At 37.7% G+C, this 18,311-nt stretch overlaps 1 protein-coding gene across 2 annotated transcripts in view; it reads right to left on the reverse strand.

The window, feature by feature from the left end:
• Positions 1-18,311, reverse strand: part of adgrv1 (adhesion G protein-coupled receptor V1) — a 131,437-nt gene that overhangs the window by 14,485 nt on the left and 98,641 nt on the right. For both annotated transcript variants that reach the window (XM_034299190.2, XM_053228924.1), the window contains 3 exons: positions 14,804-14,920; positions 11,926-12,104; positions 4,913-5,070 (listed from right to left, as the gene is read on the reverse strand). In XM_034299190.2, the coding sequence (XP_034155081.2) occupies positions 4,913-5,070; positions 11,926-12,104; positions 14,804-14,920 (454 nt within the window). The remainder of the gene's footprint in view (positions 1-4,912; positions 5,071-11,925; positions 12,105-14,803; positions 14,921-18,311) is intronic.

Raw genomic sequence — 18,311 nt, forward strand, 5'->3', positions numbered from 1 at the left:
TCTGCTCTATACATTGTCTGTAAATCTCCTCTCAAGTGCAGCATTACAGATTCTTTCTTTACTAAGAAAAGGAACTTCTGTAGGAGGGAGCGGAGGAAGAAATGTGTGATCAGGCGAGTACAGTGAAAAGGCTTTCCTAGAGTAAAATAAGATGCTTTTAAGAAGAACTGAAAGCCACTTAATCCATGATTTTAGGTTTTTAGGTATACAAAGAGAAGCATTAGTGAATAGAATAACGTCTGCAGAAGAAGAAATGCACAGACTCTACTGCAAAGTTTATTCAGATTTCAGATTAAGCTCAGCCTGAAAGAAGTCTTGGTTATATAATCTCCCATGACATTAAATGCTGATGTGTTATTACCAGGACTGGAAGGAAGATGAAAAGTGATACAGAAGAACAGTAAGTACACAGGTTAGCAAGTGTAGAAGAACACCCAAGATAAGGATTACAGTGATTCTCTTCCTGCTATGTACAATTACTCTGATCTGTCCGTTTGGTTATGTGAGCTGAATAGATGTGGCATTTGGACATCCCGCTCTTCTTCCTGGGCCGGGTATACGGGGAGTGTTCTTGGCGGCAACAGATCTCTTAGCAGATGTTCCATACACCATGTTCCCTAATTCCTGCTGTCTCTCTGGGGTAAACTAATAACACATTGCTGAAGCGTTATGCAAAACACGAAACGCTGGGTCACGCAAAAGTCAAATTCTCCTGTGTATCCATGATCAGCAATGCATCATGCATGCCTGCAATGAACCTGAAAGACTGTTTTCAGTGCATAGTCCTCGAAGCTTGTGTTCCAGAAAACGTGCAAGGTACAAAGTGGCAGAAAAGATGCTATCAAGGATATATAATAATGACAACTTGTCCTGACAAGTGCACAGTGAATGTTTGCTTTTTCCATTTTTGCTTCAGTTACTTTGTATATCTCCATCCATTCTGAGCTCCTATTGCCCTTGTTCTGTTTATTGCTTTTGTAGTAAAGACTAATGACTGAACATGATAAAGATGCAGCTGATTGCATGAATGTTCTCTACTAAAGCAGTCAGTGATTTCTCTGTTGACTTGTTGGCTTTCCTTTCTTCATTCTACTGCTTCCATAGAAGGAAATCAATAAATGACAGAACTACACTTAAACAACATTATATAATAAGTGCATTTAGTGTGTGATACAAACACTTAAATGGGCTTGTAAAAGCATAATGGTGGAGTAATTTCAAACAGATGGTGTTCTGAGCACTAGAAGACAAACAGACTAGATAGAATATAGCAACATATGGCTTTGGCTTGAATGTGTCTTAAGCAATCAAAAATCAAAATGCCTGAGAGTCAAATGTCTATATTTCTAGCTGGTTTATAGCTGAGTTTAATGCTGATGCCAAAGTTGTGTAAAAAATTAACCAACCTTTCAATAATGAATACATTAAAACACAGAGGGGAATTGCTTTCTCAAGACTGCTGTTATACCACGGATAGCTTTAATCACGTTAAAATAAATCTAAAACTATATAAGAGCATGAATATTTAGGCTAACAACTAGGGAAACAACCTGCACCACTTTGCCTAAGCACTTTAATTTTTTTCCTCTCTCATTTACCTTCAAATGTTAGTCGTTACTGTAAATCTAGATAAGAGCAATTTCAGTTCAAAGTACAATTACAGTCATAAAAAAACAGACGTGTTCTTTGCTCACTATCAAAAACTGTCTGCCCTATCAAAAAGCCCTTTTATTCAGATAGATATCTAGCCATAAACCCCGTCTTGGTTAACTTATTCCTCTTACGTAACTGTGTTAATAGCATTATAAGAATTTTCTTTTTGAATCACAGCAGGTAAGGTTGAGGGTATGTAGGGTAACTCTGGCTTAGACGGCCTCCTGGCTTGTTAGCACCTGAAACTACATCCAGGAATCTGATCTGGTCTGACGTCAGTCCACAGATTATTTGCATCCAAAGCAGGTACAGCTGAAAGGGACTTTCAGTATGTTCCTCTTTATCAGCTGAAGGCTTGCTCTTTCACTCAAGGAATGCAACAGATGCAAGAGCCGCACTAGATTTTATCAGCTGTTGTACATGCATTTTCAAGGCCATTACAGCAGGATAGCATGAAGAATCTAGATAAGTACATGAACAGGAGCAAATCAGTTATACTCATATCATGTGCCAAAGTGTGGGATGAGGAAGACGTGGAGAAATTGGTGCTGAACCAAAGCATGGCTCATCTGACAGAGGCAGCAGAATAAATTCCAGAGTATAAAGGAGAATCTGTTCAGATCTAATCATCAGTGGGAATGCACCCTGGATGGCACAACAGTCTACTGCAGGACACCATGCACATGCACACATATTCACTCATGCCTAGCGGGTAATTTTGCAAAGTCAATCAGCCTGTTAGCATGTTCTTTTTTTTTTTTTTTTTAGATCAGAGGAAATCCATACAGACATGGGGAGAACATGCCCAAACACAGTAACCTGTTCTCAAGGCTGAATCAAGCACACTGGACATCTGAGGTGGCAACACTAACCACTACACCACCGTGCTGCCCCAGATCCAGCCAAATATATCAATGCATCACCTAGCAACAGGATAAAAACCTGAAAATTATAATGCCCTTGTGTCCTCAACCCATTTGGGTATGCATCTCAGTTTCTGAAGACAAGACAGAAGGCAATACAGCTCCAAAAGCCTTGCATTACAGGCTTGGCAGAGCATTTCCAAGGAAGATACACATTTATGTATGTGTACTTTAGATAGTCACTGATTTCTAATTACTACATAAAAGTATATAGTACAGTTTGTTTATTTATTATTCATCAATTTATTATTCCTTTTAAATTTGTTATTGTTGCTTCTTCATAACGCCACAGATGATGCCATTGTTCAATTTCTTATCTACTTTTCTGTAATAGTTGTATATTTTGAAGACTAACCCACACACTGGAAGAAAGCCCAACTCTGATGTGATGACTAAAAGGGCCATTAGATAACAGTACTCCACATACAAAGCACTGGCAGCCATAATGGAAATGGATCATATGGTGACAAATGCGCATGTTTATTCTGTAAACTAGAGATAATGACACATAACCCTTTTAGCTTCAATCAAAGGGCTACTTGCTATCCATTTTGTGCTATTATTACAAAGGACAGGATGCTCTTAGGTCATTACAAGCCAAAGAAATTGTGAAATTCTGAGTACCACCAATGCCCCAGAAAATGAATACTTGCAGTAAACATCAACAAAGTTTCTAGTATGTCGTGCATCTCTTCACACAACCAAACCATTCTGCTTCTTTGTTTGCTTTAGGAGCAAACTAACATAGTAATAACTATTAGGCTACAACAAACCACAGATCATTACAGAAGGCTAGACATAAACAAATAAAGTCCAGGGTGCTTCCAGGAAACATCTTCTATGTTTTTGTAAGCTCTCCACTTCTCTCAAGCTTCTAATCAGCAAATTAAATCTTTAAAAATAGGGCTGTCATATAGTAATTATTTCCACAGAGCGTTCCCAAAGCACATCCCTTCCCAAAGGCTAGATCACTGCTCAGTTATGAAGAAGTTGTTTTGAGGGTAAGGAAGGTTTGGCATGGTGGATTATCAGCACATCTCAAGGGTAAAGCTGCTCTTTCGACAGTTTTCAATAGTACAGGGTACACTGAGCAGCCTTGGCTCAAGCTCTCTGCACACAGGTTGCCCTGACCACAAGCTTGCCTTCTCCTGCATGTGAGATGGCAGTATGCTGTGGAGTGCTGAGTCAGCAGCGCTGCCTCTGAGGGGGGAGGCTGAGTCAACTACTGACCTCGTCACTACAGACAGACGGGCGTCTGGAAGCATCTGTGTATTAGGATCTGAGAATAATTTATCCCTTTTGCTCTGCTCAAGCTGATTTTTTTATGTGAAACACTGCCTAAAATAAGTTTTCCAACATGAAGCTTTAGTTGTTTAGTTCATTTAGTTTGATTTGTCTTTAGTCATTTAGTTTGTTTAGTTCATTTAGTTTGATTTGTCTAACAAATATGAACAATCCTCTTTATATTGCAGAATTATGAAATGACCCTTTTTAAATACTTTAACATAAATAGAGTGAGCACACTTGCATGTAAGCATGTCAGTTTTGTCTGGCTATTTCAGTAAATATTGTCTATATTGCTAATAACTACTATGAGGATAGGATATATTAGCAGCCATTTTGTGCCCAAAATGTGGTTAAAACAGATGGCCTAGGTCACTGTTGAACAGAAGATAATGGTTTAACACTGAATAATTCTGACAGCAGTGACAAAGTAATATCTAAATACGTAAATCTGTTCTGGTTTGAAGAGTAATCAGACACAACTGTTTGTTTGCAGGCTCAGAGGTTTGAGGTCTTGCCAGCTGTTTAGAGGCTTTGGGGTCTTGCCTCATAAGTCAAAGTGAATGTGTGTGTGTGTGTGTGTTTGTGGCAGCATGCTATGTGCAAAGCAGTCACAGTGACAGGTCTGTAGTCCACTGTTAAAATAGCTGTGTGATTATGGATTAGCCTTGTGTGTTGTAATTATTACTGAGAAAGCTAAGAGCACAGCAGCCCTACTGACGAATATGAACATGGATTAATTCTTCCTGAAGGGCAGGCATTGTTTCATAGGTTAGTTTGTTGTAATACAGGAGATATAAAAGGCTACTAATAATGGTGACCAACATGATCAGGAATGTTTATAGTGTTGAATAAAGAGTTTTAACCTGGGCTTTAATGTATTTAGCTATCTAAATATCACTTATATAGTTTTCCAGTACATATGTATATACAAATTTAGACTAATATAATACAAATTTGATTGAATAATTACATGAATAAGCAGGGGTACATGTGTTCCTATTAAAGTGGCTGGTGAGTGTATATATCATTAAGGCTTAGTGTACACACACCTGAGCTGTTGGTTCGGCCCCTGTAGACATCATCATAGGCTTTCCACTGTTGTGTAACATGGTAAGCATGGATGAAGACCACCAACACTCCCACCACACAGCTAAGAGGAATGAAAGCAGCTGTACAGAGAGCTGTGTACACATTCGGGATGAAGCACCTACACACACACAGAGAGAGAGAGAGAGAGAGAGAGGGAGAAGCCAAAAAATACAGAGAGACACAGAGAAAATTATTTTACCAAAGTCATAGAAACAAAGTGCTATCAGAGTGTGTCTGTGTGTTATATGTATGTGCTGTGTATGTCTGTGTGTTATATGTATGTGCTGTGTGTGTCTGTGTATTATATGTATGTGCTGTGTATGTCTGTGTGTTATATGTAGGTGCTGTGTATGTCTGTGTGTTATATGTATGTGCTGTGTATTCCTGTGTGTTATATGTACATGCTGTGTGTGTCTGTGTGTTATATGTATGTGCTGTGTATGTCTGTGTGTTATATGTACGTGCTGTGTGTGTCTGTGTGTTATATGTATGTGCTGTGTATGTCTGTGTGTTATATGTATGTGCTGTGTATGTCTGTGTGTTATATGTATGTGCTGTGTATTCCTGTGTGTTATATGTACATGCTGTGTGTGTCTGTGTGTTATATGTATGTGCTGTGTATGTCTGTGTGTTATATGTATGTGCTGTGTATGTCTGTGTGTTATATGTATGTGCTGTGTGTGTCTGTATGTTATATGTATGTTATATGTATGTGCTGTGTATGTCTGTGTGTTATATGTATGTGCTGTGTATGTCTGTGTGTTATATGTATGTGCTGTGTATGTCTGTGTGTTATATGTACGTGCTGTGTATGTCTGTGTGTTATATGTATGTGCTGTGTATTCCTGTGTGTTATATGTACGTGCTGTGTGTGTCTGTGTGTTATATGTACGTGCTGTGTATGTCTGTGTGTTATATGTATGTGCTGTGTATTCCTGTGTGTTATATGTATGTGCTGTGTATGTCTGTGTGTTATATGTACGTGCTGTGTATGTCTGTGTGTTATATGTATGTGCTGTGTATTCCTGTGTGTTATATGTACGTGCTGTGTGTGTCTGTGTGTTATATGTATGTGCTGTGTATGTCTGTGTATTATATGTATGTGCTGTGTGTGTCTGTATGTTATACGTATGTGCTGTGTATGTCTGTGTGTTGTATGTATGTGCTTGTGTATGTCTGTGTGTTATATGTATGTGCTGTGTATGTCTGTGTGTTATATGTACGTGCTGTGTATTCCTGTGTGTTATATGTATGTGCTGTGTATGTCTGTGTGTTATATGTACGTGCTGTGTATTCCTGTGTGTTATATGTATGTGCTGTGTATGTCTGTGTGTTATATATATGTGCTGTGTATGTCTGTGTGTTATATGTATGTGCTGTGTGTGTCTGTGTATTATATGTATGTGCTGTGTGTGTCTGTGTGTTATATGTATGTGCTGTGTATGTCTGTGTGTTATATGTATGTGCTGTGTGTGTCTGTGTGTTATATGTATGTGCTGTGTATTCCTGTGTGTTATATGTACGTGCTGTGTGTGTCTGTGTGTTATATGTATGTGCTGTGTATGTCTGTGTATTATATGTATGTGCTGTGTATGTCTGTGTGTTATATGTATGTGCTGTGTATTCCTGTGTGTTATATGTACGTGCTGTGTGTGTCTGTGTGTTATATGTACGTGCTGTGTATGTCTGTGTGTTATATGTATGTGCTGTGTATTCCTGTGTGTTATATGTACGTGCTGTGTGTGTCTGTGTGTTATATGTATGTGCTGTGTATGTCTGTGTATTATATGTATGTGCTGTGTATGTCTGTGTATTATATGTATGTGCTGTGTGTGTCTGTATGTTAAACGTGTGTGCTGTGTATGTCTGTGTGTTATATGTATGTGCTGTGTGTGTCTGTATGTTATACGTATGTGCTGTGTATGTCTGTGTGTTGTATGTATGTGCTTGTGTATGTCTGTGTGTTATATGTACGTGCTGTGTATGTCTGTGTGTTATATGTATGTGCTGTGTATTCCTGTGTGTTATATGTACGTGCTGTGTGTGTCTGTGTGTTATATGTGCTGTGTATGTCTGTGTATTATATGTATGTGCTGTGTATGTCTGTGTGTTATATGTACGTGCTGTGTGTGTCTGTGTGTTATATGTACGTGCTGTGTATGTCTGTGTGTTATATGTATGTGCTGTGTATGTCTGTGTGGTATATGTATGTGCTGTGTATTCCTGTGTGTTATATGTACGTGCTGTGTGTGTCTGTGTGGTATATGTATGTGCTGTGTATGTCTGTGTGTTATATGTATGTGCTGTGTGTGTCTGTGTGTTATATGTATGTGCTGTGTGTGTCTGTGTGGTATATGTATGTGCTGTGTATTCCTGTGTGTTATATGTACGTGCTGTGTATGCCTGTGTGTTATATTTATGCGCTGTGCATGCCTGTGCTGTGTATGTCTGTGTGGTATACAGTGTGTATGTGCTGTCTATGTCTGTGCTGTGTAAATCTGCTTGCCTTAAGGTCACGACTGCTGTTTATGTCTGAAAAATAGACACAATGCCAAATTTCAGCCTAATTTTCTGCTTCCTGGGTAGCTATACAATCTTTCTCTCTTTCTTTCTGACACTTTCCCATCCTCCTGTTTTATCTCAGGAATTTCTTTCAATCTGCACTTGTTTTTCACCACTGTGCAATTAGCAAGCCTCATACTGGCCTTTGCCATGGGAAAGCTTGGGGAGTGCAATGGGGGCTGATTTTGTTTTGACGTGATGGATGTCCAAATAGTAAGGACCAGCCCTTCGTTCACAGGGCCCAACAAGCTTAACAAATAAACCCAGAGTCATTTTTATAGGGGAGAGATGAATGTTATGTTATATCTGTATTAGAATTCAAAGCATGCAAAAGGTTATATGGAAGGATGAAAACCCTTTTTGAACTTAATGTTTGGTTCTGTCTGACTAGGAGAACTCAGATATTGCTACTATATTATATATAATCCAAACATGGAATGTTATTTCACATTCACGCACAAGCATAATGCAAAATCCTCCACAATATAAGTGGAACCAGGGTGGCATTAGTCTTTTATGTTTCACGCTTCAAGTCGCAGAAGTAAACAAGTTACTCTTTTTACACTTTGAAGGTCAAATATCCCACAGTGGCGACTGTGGAGTCCCATGGCTTTGCCATAATATTAGCTCCACTCGGGGAGGATGGAATGATGCTGAGGTAGTGCTGTAACTATAACTGAGGCCTGCTGCCTAACAATAAAGGGTGGAGAGAGGGACAGATTGAGGACAGATTAAGAAAACACAGAGGTCACACAAAGCAAGCTGACGTACACTGCCCGATAAACCTCCCCAGGGAGTGGTGAAAGAAGGAAAGCAAGCTCTTAATCACTGCATGAGTAAACAAAATGCTTTCCACTCATATGCATATTTACATACTGCATGAAAGATGTAGGGGCATTATCGCATCGAAAAGTACCTTTGATTTGAAAAGCTTCTCTGGGATTTAGTTTACACACCACTGTGTTGACACCTACAATAAATCAGCATGTCATAAATATCAGTGTAGAGTACTGGGAATCCATAATATACTCTATAATAAAACTGTAATGACTTACTAATGATTGACTTTTAATAAGTCCTGACCTCTTAAGTAAAGTGGAAACAAAATAAAAAAGCAAAGCAAAATAATACACGTCAAGAGGTCCTGACATCCTGACATCTTTTCCATGGCGTGTTATTAGCAAGGGGTGGAAAGTATTGAGCTACATGTACTTGTGTTACAGTACTTGAGTACATGATTTACTGTAATGGTACTTTTTAAGTATAATTAAATCATAGTACTTTTACTTGAGTTTTGTAAAAAATAAAATATTCAATTTTGCTACATTTAAAGTACAGTACAGTAAGTACAGTAAGTTAAAACAATTCAATTTCAAAACCTAATCAAAATAAAGCAGTTTCCTGCCTACAAAGTCTACAAAGGCCCTAAATACTTAGGCCCTAAAGACTGATGAACATCCCTGGCCCAATTTATCAGGTATCTTCAGTTTCAATTGCTAAACAGCACAATAATGGTTTGAAAATTATGTGAGTCAAAACCAGTAAAGATACTGGCATTTAACAGCTCAACAGCCAACCTGTGGAAACATGTACAGGTAAGCTATTAGCTAGCTGAGTGAGCTAGACTAGCTAAACAGATCTTTTGATGTTTTAGTGTATGAATGTTCTGTATTAATCCTAAGATGTAACATTGCTATTCGATTGCCTGTTGTGTTAAATACATCTAAGTGCTGCTATAGCCTATAGGCAACACTCAGGATAATGTATAAGGGGCATCTTTACCAGATAGCTAACTATGTAGCTAGAAACATGTATGAATTAACATGAGCTAGCTAGCTAGCTAACAAACCTAGCAAGGTAATGAAACCCCAACAGCATTTGGCTAAATTAGCTATCCAGCTAACTTTATCTTTCTGTATATACTGTTGATAATAGAGGTGGTGTTCACTTCAGCATAGCTCACTTGCATAGTTAATATAATTGTTCAAAAATGCATTCCTCAGATATAGAATATTAGTTGTGAAAATCATTTGTAATTAGTCAAGTAGTTTTTCATCAGAAAACTTATTTACTCTTACTTGAGTAATTTTCTTGATCACTACTTTTCCTTTTCCTCAAGTGAATTACTACTACAGTAGGAGTACCTTTACACAAGTCAGTATGTTTTGTACTTTTTCCACCACATCACATATTAATACTATAAGATTTTAGCATCCCCAGTGATTGCTTTGCTCTAACATTTATGAACAGCAAACAAATTTACTCTGCCTAATCCGAACTTAGGTAGCTAATGATTTAAAGCTTAATATTAGCAAAGAGCTTTTGGCAGCAGCTATGTGGGTCCATTCAATCAGCTCAGTACAGTGAAGTGAACAGCCAGTTCCTTGTGGTTTTCCAGACAGGAAATATGCAAAAAAGGATTTAACATAAAGTATTAAAACATTCAACCTGCTTTTTTCTCTGCAAAGTTATAAAGGACAAGAAATATACAGACAGGTGATAAATTAAGGAAAAACCGGAGACTTTGTTATGCTGTTGGAATTTTGCTGGCATGGGCTGGGTCCGCTTGTCATCTTAGAGGGAAGCACCACAGCAAATCAATAAAAAGTTATTCTGACTGATCACCTTTATCCCATGATAAAACACTTTTTTATCGTGAAGGGAGTGGTCTCTTCCAGGATGAGCACTCCCATTCACAGGGCATGAGTGCGAAAAGGACGTAAATGATATACTATGGCCTTCGCGGTTCCCAGTCACAGTGACGTGTTAGACAGCGCTCTCCTCCACAATCATCAAAACACCAATTGAGTGAATCATGTCCATCGCACCAGTACAGTTCCAGAGACTATGTGCAAAGGTGTACTGAAACTGTTCTGGCAGCTCATCATGGTCAAACACCTTACTAAGACACTTTATGATGTTTTTTCCTTTAAATGTGATCTGTCTGGATATACACTAAAGATTTACATTTACAAGTATACTTAAGTTTTTAGAGCAACAATTTTGCATACTTAAAACAAAATGTCACAATAAGTTGCTCCTTTGCAACAATAAACTGATTGTACTAGATGATTTTAATATGTGAGAGAGTCTCCTTATAAGATTTTTTTTCAGTTATTGAACTCTAATACATAATAGTCTAATACACAAATTCATGATATTACTTGTGATAATATGTACACTACATACAATATACACTATACATATATACCAATGATACAAAGTCCTTATTTCTAGCATAGACTAAATAAGAACAGAAATTCATAGCTGTCCTATCAACATGCCTGTTTTTCTTTTTTAACGAGAATGCGTAAAAACATGTTTCTCTGATTAAGCTTCTTTGAGACATGGTACATACTGTAGCTCCCTCTCTGAAAACACATCCTTGAAACTTGCTTCCTTGTGAAGAGGCGGGAACTGGAAAGCCATGTGAGATGAGGTGAGATGACATCACTTGTTTGTCTCACCAAGAGAGGGTTATTTACCTTTCCGGCAAAGGCAGGGAGTGTAGCCACCCTGGAGACCGCAGAAATGTTGCTCGAAAGAGGGAGGAGGGAGAAACTAAAGCTCTTCACTATTACCTGAGCCTGGGCGGGTATGAAACTGAATGTATACACAGTCATGACTTGTGACCTCATAACCACAGAGCAACTAAAAATAGCCGCACTACCCCTACAAACGGCAGAACCCACCTCCACTCATTCTGGGTAGGGCACTTGCACTAACAACAAAAGAAGTACTTATTCTACCAGTCAGGATAAGTGAGATTAATCATCCCATTTAAGGTTGAGAAAGAACATTGTGTGCCTACAGCGTATGTGTGTGTGTGTGTGTGTGTGTGTGGCAGGTGTGAGGTGGTGACCTACGTGAGACACATGTTTGTAGAGTCCACTGCCAAGAAGTGGTTTTATTTCGTCACTTCTCAAACATTTGATTCAACTGACACTGATTAATAAAGAATATAAAATATGAAGGAAATTCATTAATGCTTAAGGAATCCTGCTACTAAATTATAACTGTATCTAAATATTTGAAGATCCTGTTGATACACTATTTACTTTGTGTTGAAACCTTTTTTCTGATGCCAAATGCATTTCATTCAATTGTTAACACATTTATTGTCATAACATGGTGTTAACTATGTTCAGTGTATTTAAGACTTTAAGGCTTTAATATTATCCGCTGTGTATAATTGATTATCATCACTACTACTTACAATGACTTTTTTTTAATTTATGCACAAAGATCCTAATTATACACAAAGATTCTGCGTAATCCTAATTTAATACAAAATGAGCACAACTTGGATTAATGTACTGTAGCTTGAATTATTGTTTTTAATAAGTGATGAAATAAAAACAGTTCTTGGTTTTGGACTTTTGGACTCTGTTGTATGTGACAGTACACTCACAGCTCTCCCTGTACCAGTCCATAGACATCATGAATGCTCCAACTGTAACCACCAAGCAGCACCGTGACAAGGATAATGATGACCAGAGCAGGAAGTCCCCAGCTCAGCAGGAAGTAGAGCAGATAGCGTCTCTCTGTGTGTTCGTCATTCATCACCAGGGTCTGCCAGAAGTTAACAGCCTGGGCAAACGCAACATACAAGATGAATAAAATCTGGAAAATTGGCAAAAGTACCCTCATTGTCATGTCTCCAAATATTTAATGTGAATTTATTATTTAAAGAAAGCAATGTAACTTGCAATGGTGTATGAGACAGTAGCAGTCTCATTTGCAACTCCGAGTTAAGATTTGCATTTGACATTGAGTATCTGTAGGAGTTTTACTCTTGGATTTCAGCTGATAGTACAAGGTTCACAGCATTTAGAACATGTATTTAAATATTTATATGATTCAAATGTGTCTGTAGGTGTTACTGAGTTAAATCAAATACTTCTAAAGACATTTTAATGCCCCTTCATGTCTAATTTAAGACCAAATTTACAGTGATGATACAAAACCTCACATTTCTAGGTATTTAGAAAGGAAAAAATGTACAAGTCTGTGTATAATCTTTTTTTGGATGGACGTCCTGTTTATTTTAGTGATCACATACGCTAAAGCTCTGTAAAAGCCAGTAAGAGTCATATAGTACTGTATGTCACATGCAATATATGTTACAGTACATAAAGGGCACCATAATCATGTAAAAAAAAAAAAAAATCGCACACTCACACACAAGAGCTCATGATCATATATGATTTTGACAGACCTCTCTCCCACAGACTTGAAGTTTCAGGTTAAGTCAATACCATTGTTGTGTTCCTGATTGTTAATTAGATTAGTGACAACTGCTAGCTAATTTGCAGCCCTGTACCTTGGCTTGACAAGAACATAGCTAACATTACATATTATTATTTACTAATATTTGCCCATTATGCCAGCTGATACATACATCTGTAGTTTGTTTTTTATTTTTATTTTTTTAGAATTACAGTGTAGACAGCAGAAGACTGTGGTGTGATAGTACATTTGAACAAGGTGTCAAGGTGCTTGGGTTGAGCACTACAGCACTGCTGCTTATGTTAAACAATATGGCTTTTACACCAGATGTGTACACAAAGTGTATTTTTTTTTCCTAGCTGGAAACTATAAAATATAATATTTATGCTTTCTTGTGCCATTTCGGAACTATAACCTTATCAGTACATGGCTATATTTCAGCCTGTAGTCCTATGGTAGCAGTGTGCTACCTGTTAGCTATCAGTTAAAATTCAAAAGTTCTAACTGCACCTGAGTTTGTCTTGTCATTTCTGGCGTAACGAGCTTAAAAGGCCACACTGATTATGGATTTTCCATTTTACAGGCTTTATCTTATGAATACCAGGAAGCACATATTGAAATTGTTGTCCATAGTAACCGAGTACACACTATGGATATGGTAGAGAGTTGAAAAAAACGTCTAAGAAATGTTTGTATCAAAAGATTTAAGAGCACATACTGTATATTTGAATTTAAGACTAAGTAATACTTATTAAGGTATTAAATTTGTAAAATGTGATTTCAGACAATTTAAGAATTTTTAAGAACAGCAGACACTCTGGATTCAGAAATTTAGAAATGGAGCACTGCTGGAGTCAAGACCTGACATTACAAAACCTAGAAATTATGACATAACCTGACACATTAAAACCTTTTTTGCTGTGCTGGCATTTGGACAAAACTCACTGAAAGGAGAATATTACTAGTGTCCTGTTATTCAACACTGTGAAACTCTGAACTGACTCAATGAAAGCTAGATGATGCCTACAGAGCCCCTAATGCATTTACGTCATATGGCTGTCACCCTGCCATAATGATTCTCTGCCACCCAATTCTGATTTATTGGAAACAAATACAGGCACTCACTGGCTAAACACTGATATCTGATTCATAAAAAAGGCAGGGATCTCTCAAATCAATGGTCTTCATTGATTGTATTTTAAAAGTAGAGATGGAAATGTAGTGCTGCCCTACAGAAAGATAAGGATAAAGGAAGGCAAACAGTTTACACAAAAGGCAAACAGAAAGCAAGGGAGAGAGAGGGCAAAATGTGAATGACAACAATACTAGGAAATATAGTACAGAGTGATGTGACCTAATAAGACATGAAGAGAATAACACAGAGGATTACAGTTTAGGATTGCTCAAAAATCTAGCCTAAGGTTGCCATTAATTCTAATATTAGTTCACAGAAGAGAAGAGCTGAAGAATGGTAGGTGCTCTTGGAGTTGGCAGAGGATTTGGGAGAGGTGGCCGCAGGCACGTCCAAACAACTCCCTCACAACTGCTGTGCAAGCAGAAATACACGTAGCTCAAGTTGTGCATGGGACTGTGTAAAACCACGTGTTTGATAAGTAGGACAGGGAATGAATGGGCACTATTCCTGTTTAAACTTCGAAGATATCTAAGTTAAGTGTGGAAGAAATTAGTCAGGCCAAGAATAATACATAAGCAACTAGAAGTTTAGAGGTTGCTAAACATTTAATCTCTGATGCCTTTGATATCTGATTGCCAGTGGTTCACTGAAATTCTGAGAAGTTTAATTTCCTACTAAGATATACAGATGGTTGAAAGAAAAGGACAAAGATAAAGAGATGCACATACCAAACATGTGGTGAACCTATAAAAATAAACCTTGAAGGAAATTTAGCTTTTCATTTCTCTTTTCTCTCATGGATACCCATACAAATTTTAATAGCAGTTTATTTTCAATAAAATATTCCACTTATCCTCAATGTCATTAAATTACTATTATGCAAACTACTAAAAAGTTTGCATAACAGTAAGTTTTCTGTTTTTACCTGTATAAGCATCCAGCTGAACTGACTGAGGTGGAAATAGTGGAAGAAGAGGCCTAGGGTGGCACAGCTGTCATCTGAGAACATTCGACCCCTGAATGCTGACACCAGGAAGCAAATCTGAGGCAAAAAGAAAGAGGGAGACACGTTAATGCATAAAGGAATTTATGGTGTATAGTCTATACAAAGGTTTCAGAATGAATTTACACACAGACACACACAGCTTGCTGAAAAAAAACCAGCTGGTGACCAGCATGACCTACATAATGAATACTGCTTACAAACAAAACAACCAGCAAAACCAAGAAGCAGCTTTACCAAGAAGTCAAACAAAATGGCCATAAACCAGTTTGGGCCAGGAGGACATTCATGGTTTTATTCAGCAGGAAATACTTGCACATACACATACATACAGATCCATGGATCAGTTCAGTGACACTTTTCACCCTGACATTTCGATGGCATAGTTCCTCATAACTCTCAGAACATGGCTAAATGATTTATGGCTATGTATTTTGTACATTTTTAAAAAGGGAGACCATGAAGCCAAGGCCATATTTTATCCAGTATTCTACAGGGCATCATCCTGCATAAAGCAGAGCCAGTAGCGTGTCTGGACACAGAACAACAAATAAATAATATATATCCTTATATATAAATAATATAATATCCTTTCTCTTTTTGCAAACTGAACACTGTATATATACAGTCATCTCTTATAATATATATATATATATATATATATATATATATATATATATATATATATATTGCATATATTTAAAACTACTGACAGGAAGTGAATAACATTGAATATCTCATTACAATGGTTTTGCTCAGATGGCCAAATTGCAAATTGTGGCTGGATTGTGGCTGGATGACAGCCACTAATGTGTTGGTGCCAGATACCACAGCACACCCTCAGAGGTCTTGTGGAGTCCATGCCTCGATGGATCAGAGCTGTTTTGGCAGCACAAAGGGGACCTACACAATATTAGGCATGTGGTTTTAATGTTATGGCTGATCGTTGTATATATACACACTGGGTTCAGTTAGCAAAGAAAGAAAGGAGAAGTAAGAGAGAGAATGAACTATTGAGGATGAACAAATATTAAACAAAAGGAGCTATATAATACTTCAATACTTTAATCCTTAACCAGTTTTATCTTCATTCATTCAGGGATTCGGTTTGTCAATGGGAATAGGTTTGATTTCCCACATATAACCCAAGCCACTGTGTACTGTGATTTCAGCTGGACATTTACTCTATTACCAAATTTCATCTATGTAGGAAATGAACATTTCTTTATCAAATTGTAAGTCTTGGCTATACATCACAACTGGCAGATAAATATAAAGAAATCAGCACAAGGTGACACTAATGGCTTTGATCATAGCCAGTTTGCTGGCTAATCAGTTTTTCTAATATCCAGCTCACTCTAAAGTATTATTCAGCTGTTTAGCTGACTCAGACAGGGAAGTTGTCTGAACTATAAAGGAGCAGTTTCTTCTGCTGCATGCTGAGCATCTGTAATATTGCAGACTGAAGCAGATGACTCATGCACTTGCTCTCTGGAGGGGTTCTATCTGGGCTGATATGGAGGCATTTTAGCCAAAATGACAGTGTGCTGTGCTGTGACAGATGACTGGCTACAGATTTATATAGCAGAGCATAAGACTGTAGATTTACTGCTTGGTCCATCATAGCAAGATCAGGTTGAGTGGTACAGCGCAGTGTTAATATGGGAATTACTGCTTGTGAGGTATTTGGTGTTTGAATTGGTCTGATGGCATCAGCAACAGGTGCACAAAAAATCATATAAGTGGGAAGTTTAAAATCCATGTTGTTGAGTGGTCAGATATGAAGCTCATGGATGTGACAAAGGAGTCAAATATGAAGTTCATGGAACAAAGAAAGATCTCATTCATTAACGTGAATGTGAGTCGCTGCATGATGCATTTAATGTTCATGTATTCATCCTTAGTAATTTAACTACCTGGTCAGAGTCAAAGTTGATTAAATTAGGCTACTAGTTTGTTTATATTTTGTGAAATAGAACCAAATTAATTTAATAGAAAATGTTTCAGGTAGGTATAAACAAAAGCAATAATTGCACAAGCATGATTAAAATAACAGTCCTGTGCTGTAAATGTGTGTAGTTAAGACGAAAGATGAACTTGAGTGATGTAGCTGATATAGGTCTCAAATGTTAGAGCCGGAATTCACAAACCATGCTGACAGTGCTGGCATTTCTACTGCTGGGTTTTTCCTGCAGTGTTTTCCGGTGTTTCCAGGGGCAGATTGGTAAGGTTAATATTTTATTCCAAAAAAAAAAAACCCAGAAAAAAACATTCTGGTTTAGGCCGTGCCTATTTTGGGTTTAAATCAGGACACAGATACAGATACAGATAATGACACTGCTTTACACCCCTCTCTACAGTGTAAATAATAATGGTGTAATAAAACAGATCTGTGAATGGGTGCAGAGTGTAAAGAGTACAATGCCACTCTAATTAGCTATTATAACACTTATAGTGTTGTGTAATTGTCACCTTGTCACTGCATGATACTAACAATACTTCACACCAAGAGGATATTCAGAAATGTCTTCCTTTCTGAATAACACAGTGCACTTACCGCACACTCAGGTTTATTATTTAAGACATCTGATTTGTGTTTGGCAACTTGGCTACAGGAAATTACTGAAGATCTTAGCAAACCGAAAGCAAGCCTGGATGACGTTAATATCATGTCTGGAAGCTGGTACTTTTCTTAATACAGATTTTTTTTTTTAATACAGAGTAATACTGTATAACTGAATTGTCAGTACTGCTGGAAAAGGACAAAGCTGTGGTCTGGAAGGGAACTAGATTATAATCTGTAACAATATGACCTGAACGACGCAAACAAAAGAGAACATGTTTCGCATGATTACTGCAATAAGCTCTGAGTCAAAATTCCAAAAGGTTTCAAAGAAGTGCTGCATGAACTGGAAATGCTGAGTTATTTGAAGAGGTTTGCCAACTTCCTGCTTGTATTACTGACAGAGCTGAGTAACATGTGGGAGGCTCAGAGGCAGGAAACAAAGCCAGGAAGTCCCGAGGACCAAATACTGATCAGATCATATGCTGGTGTGTGTTATCATGTGTAGGTGACTCAAGCTGTAATAAATGGTAACGAAGCCAAAGGCTCACTCTGATTTAGTCATCAGAGTGCTGCTGCATTTCTGGACACAACAGCAAGGTCCAGAGTGTTAACTCTCCCCCAGGTACGGTGTAAGTCTTCACAATTTCTGTGTCACACTGAGGTTTTGCAGCCTACATTTTAATTCCCAAGGGATATAGAGGTAGAAGTGGGAAGGATCAACAGTGTTGTCACTGTACATAAATAGAGTTTTAAATAATCTGGCCTTGAGTCTTTCTTTTGACTTTTCCTCACTATACCTCAAGAGAAAACATCCCACATTTGTACAAGGTTACTCTGCAATGTACATAGTTTTAAAAACATAAG

This window comes from Pangasianodon hypophthalmus, chromosome 24, assembly GCF_027358585.1.
Source record: "Pangasianodon hypophthalmus isolate fPanHyp1 chromosome 24, fPanHyp1.pri, whole genome shotgun sequence".
In the NCBI taxonomy this organism is placed as follows: Eukaryota; Metazoa; Chordata; class Actinopteri; order Siluriformes; family Pangasiidae; genus Pangasianodon; species Pangasianodon hypophthalmus.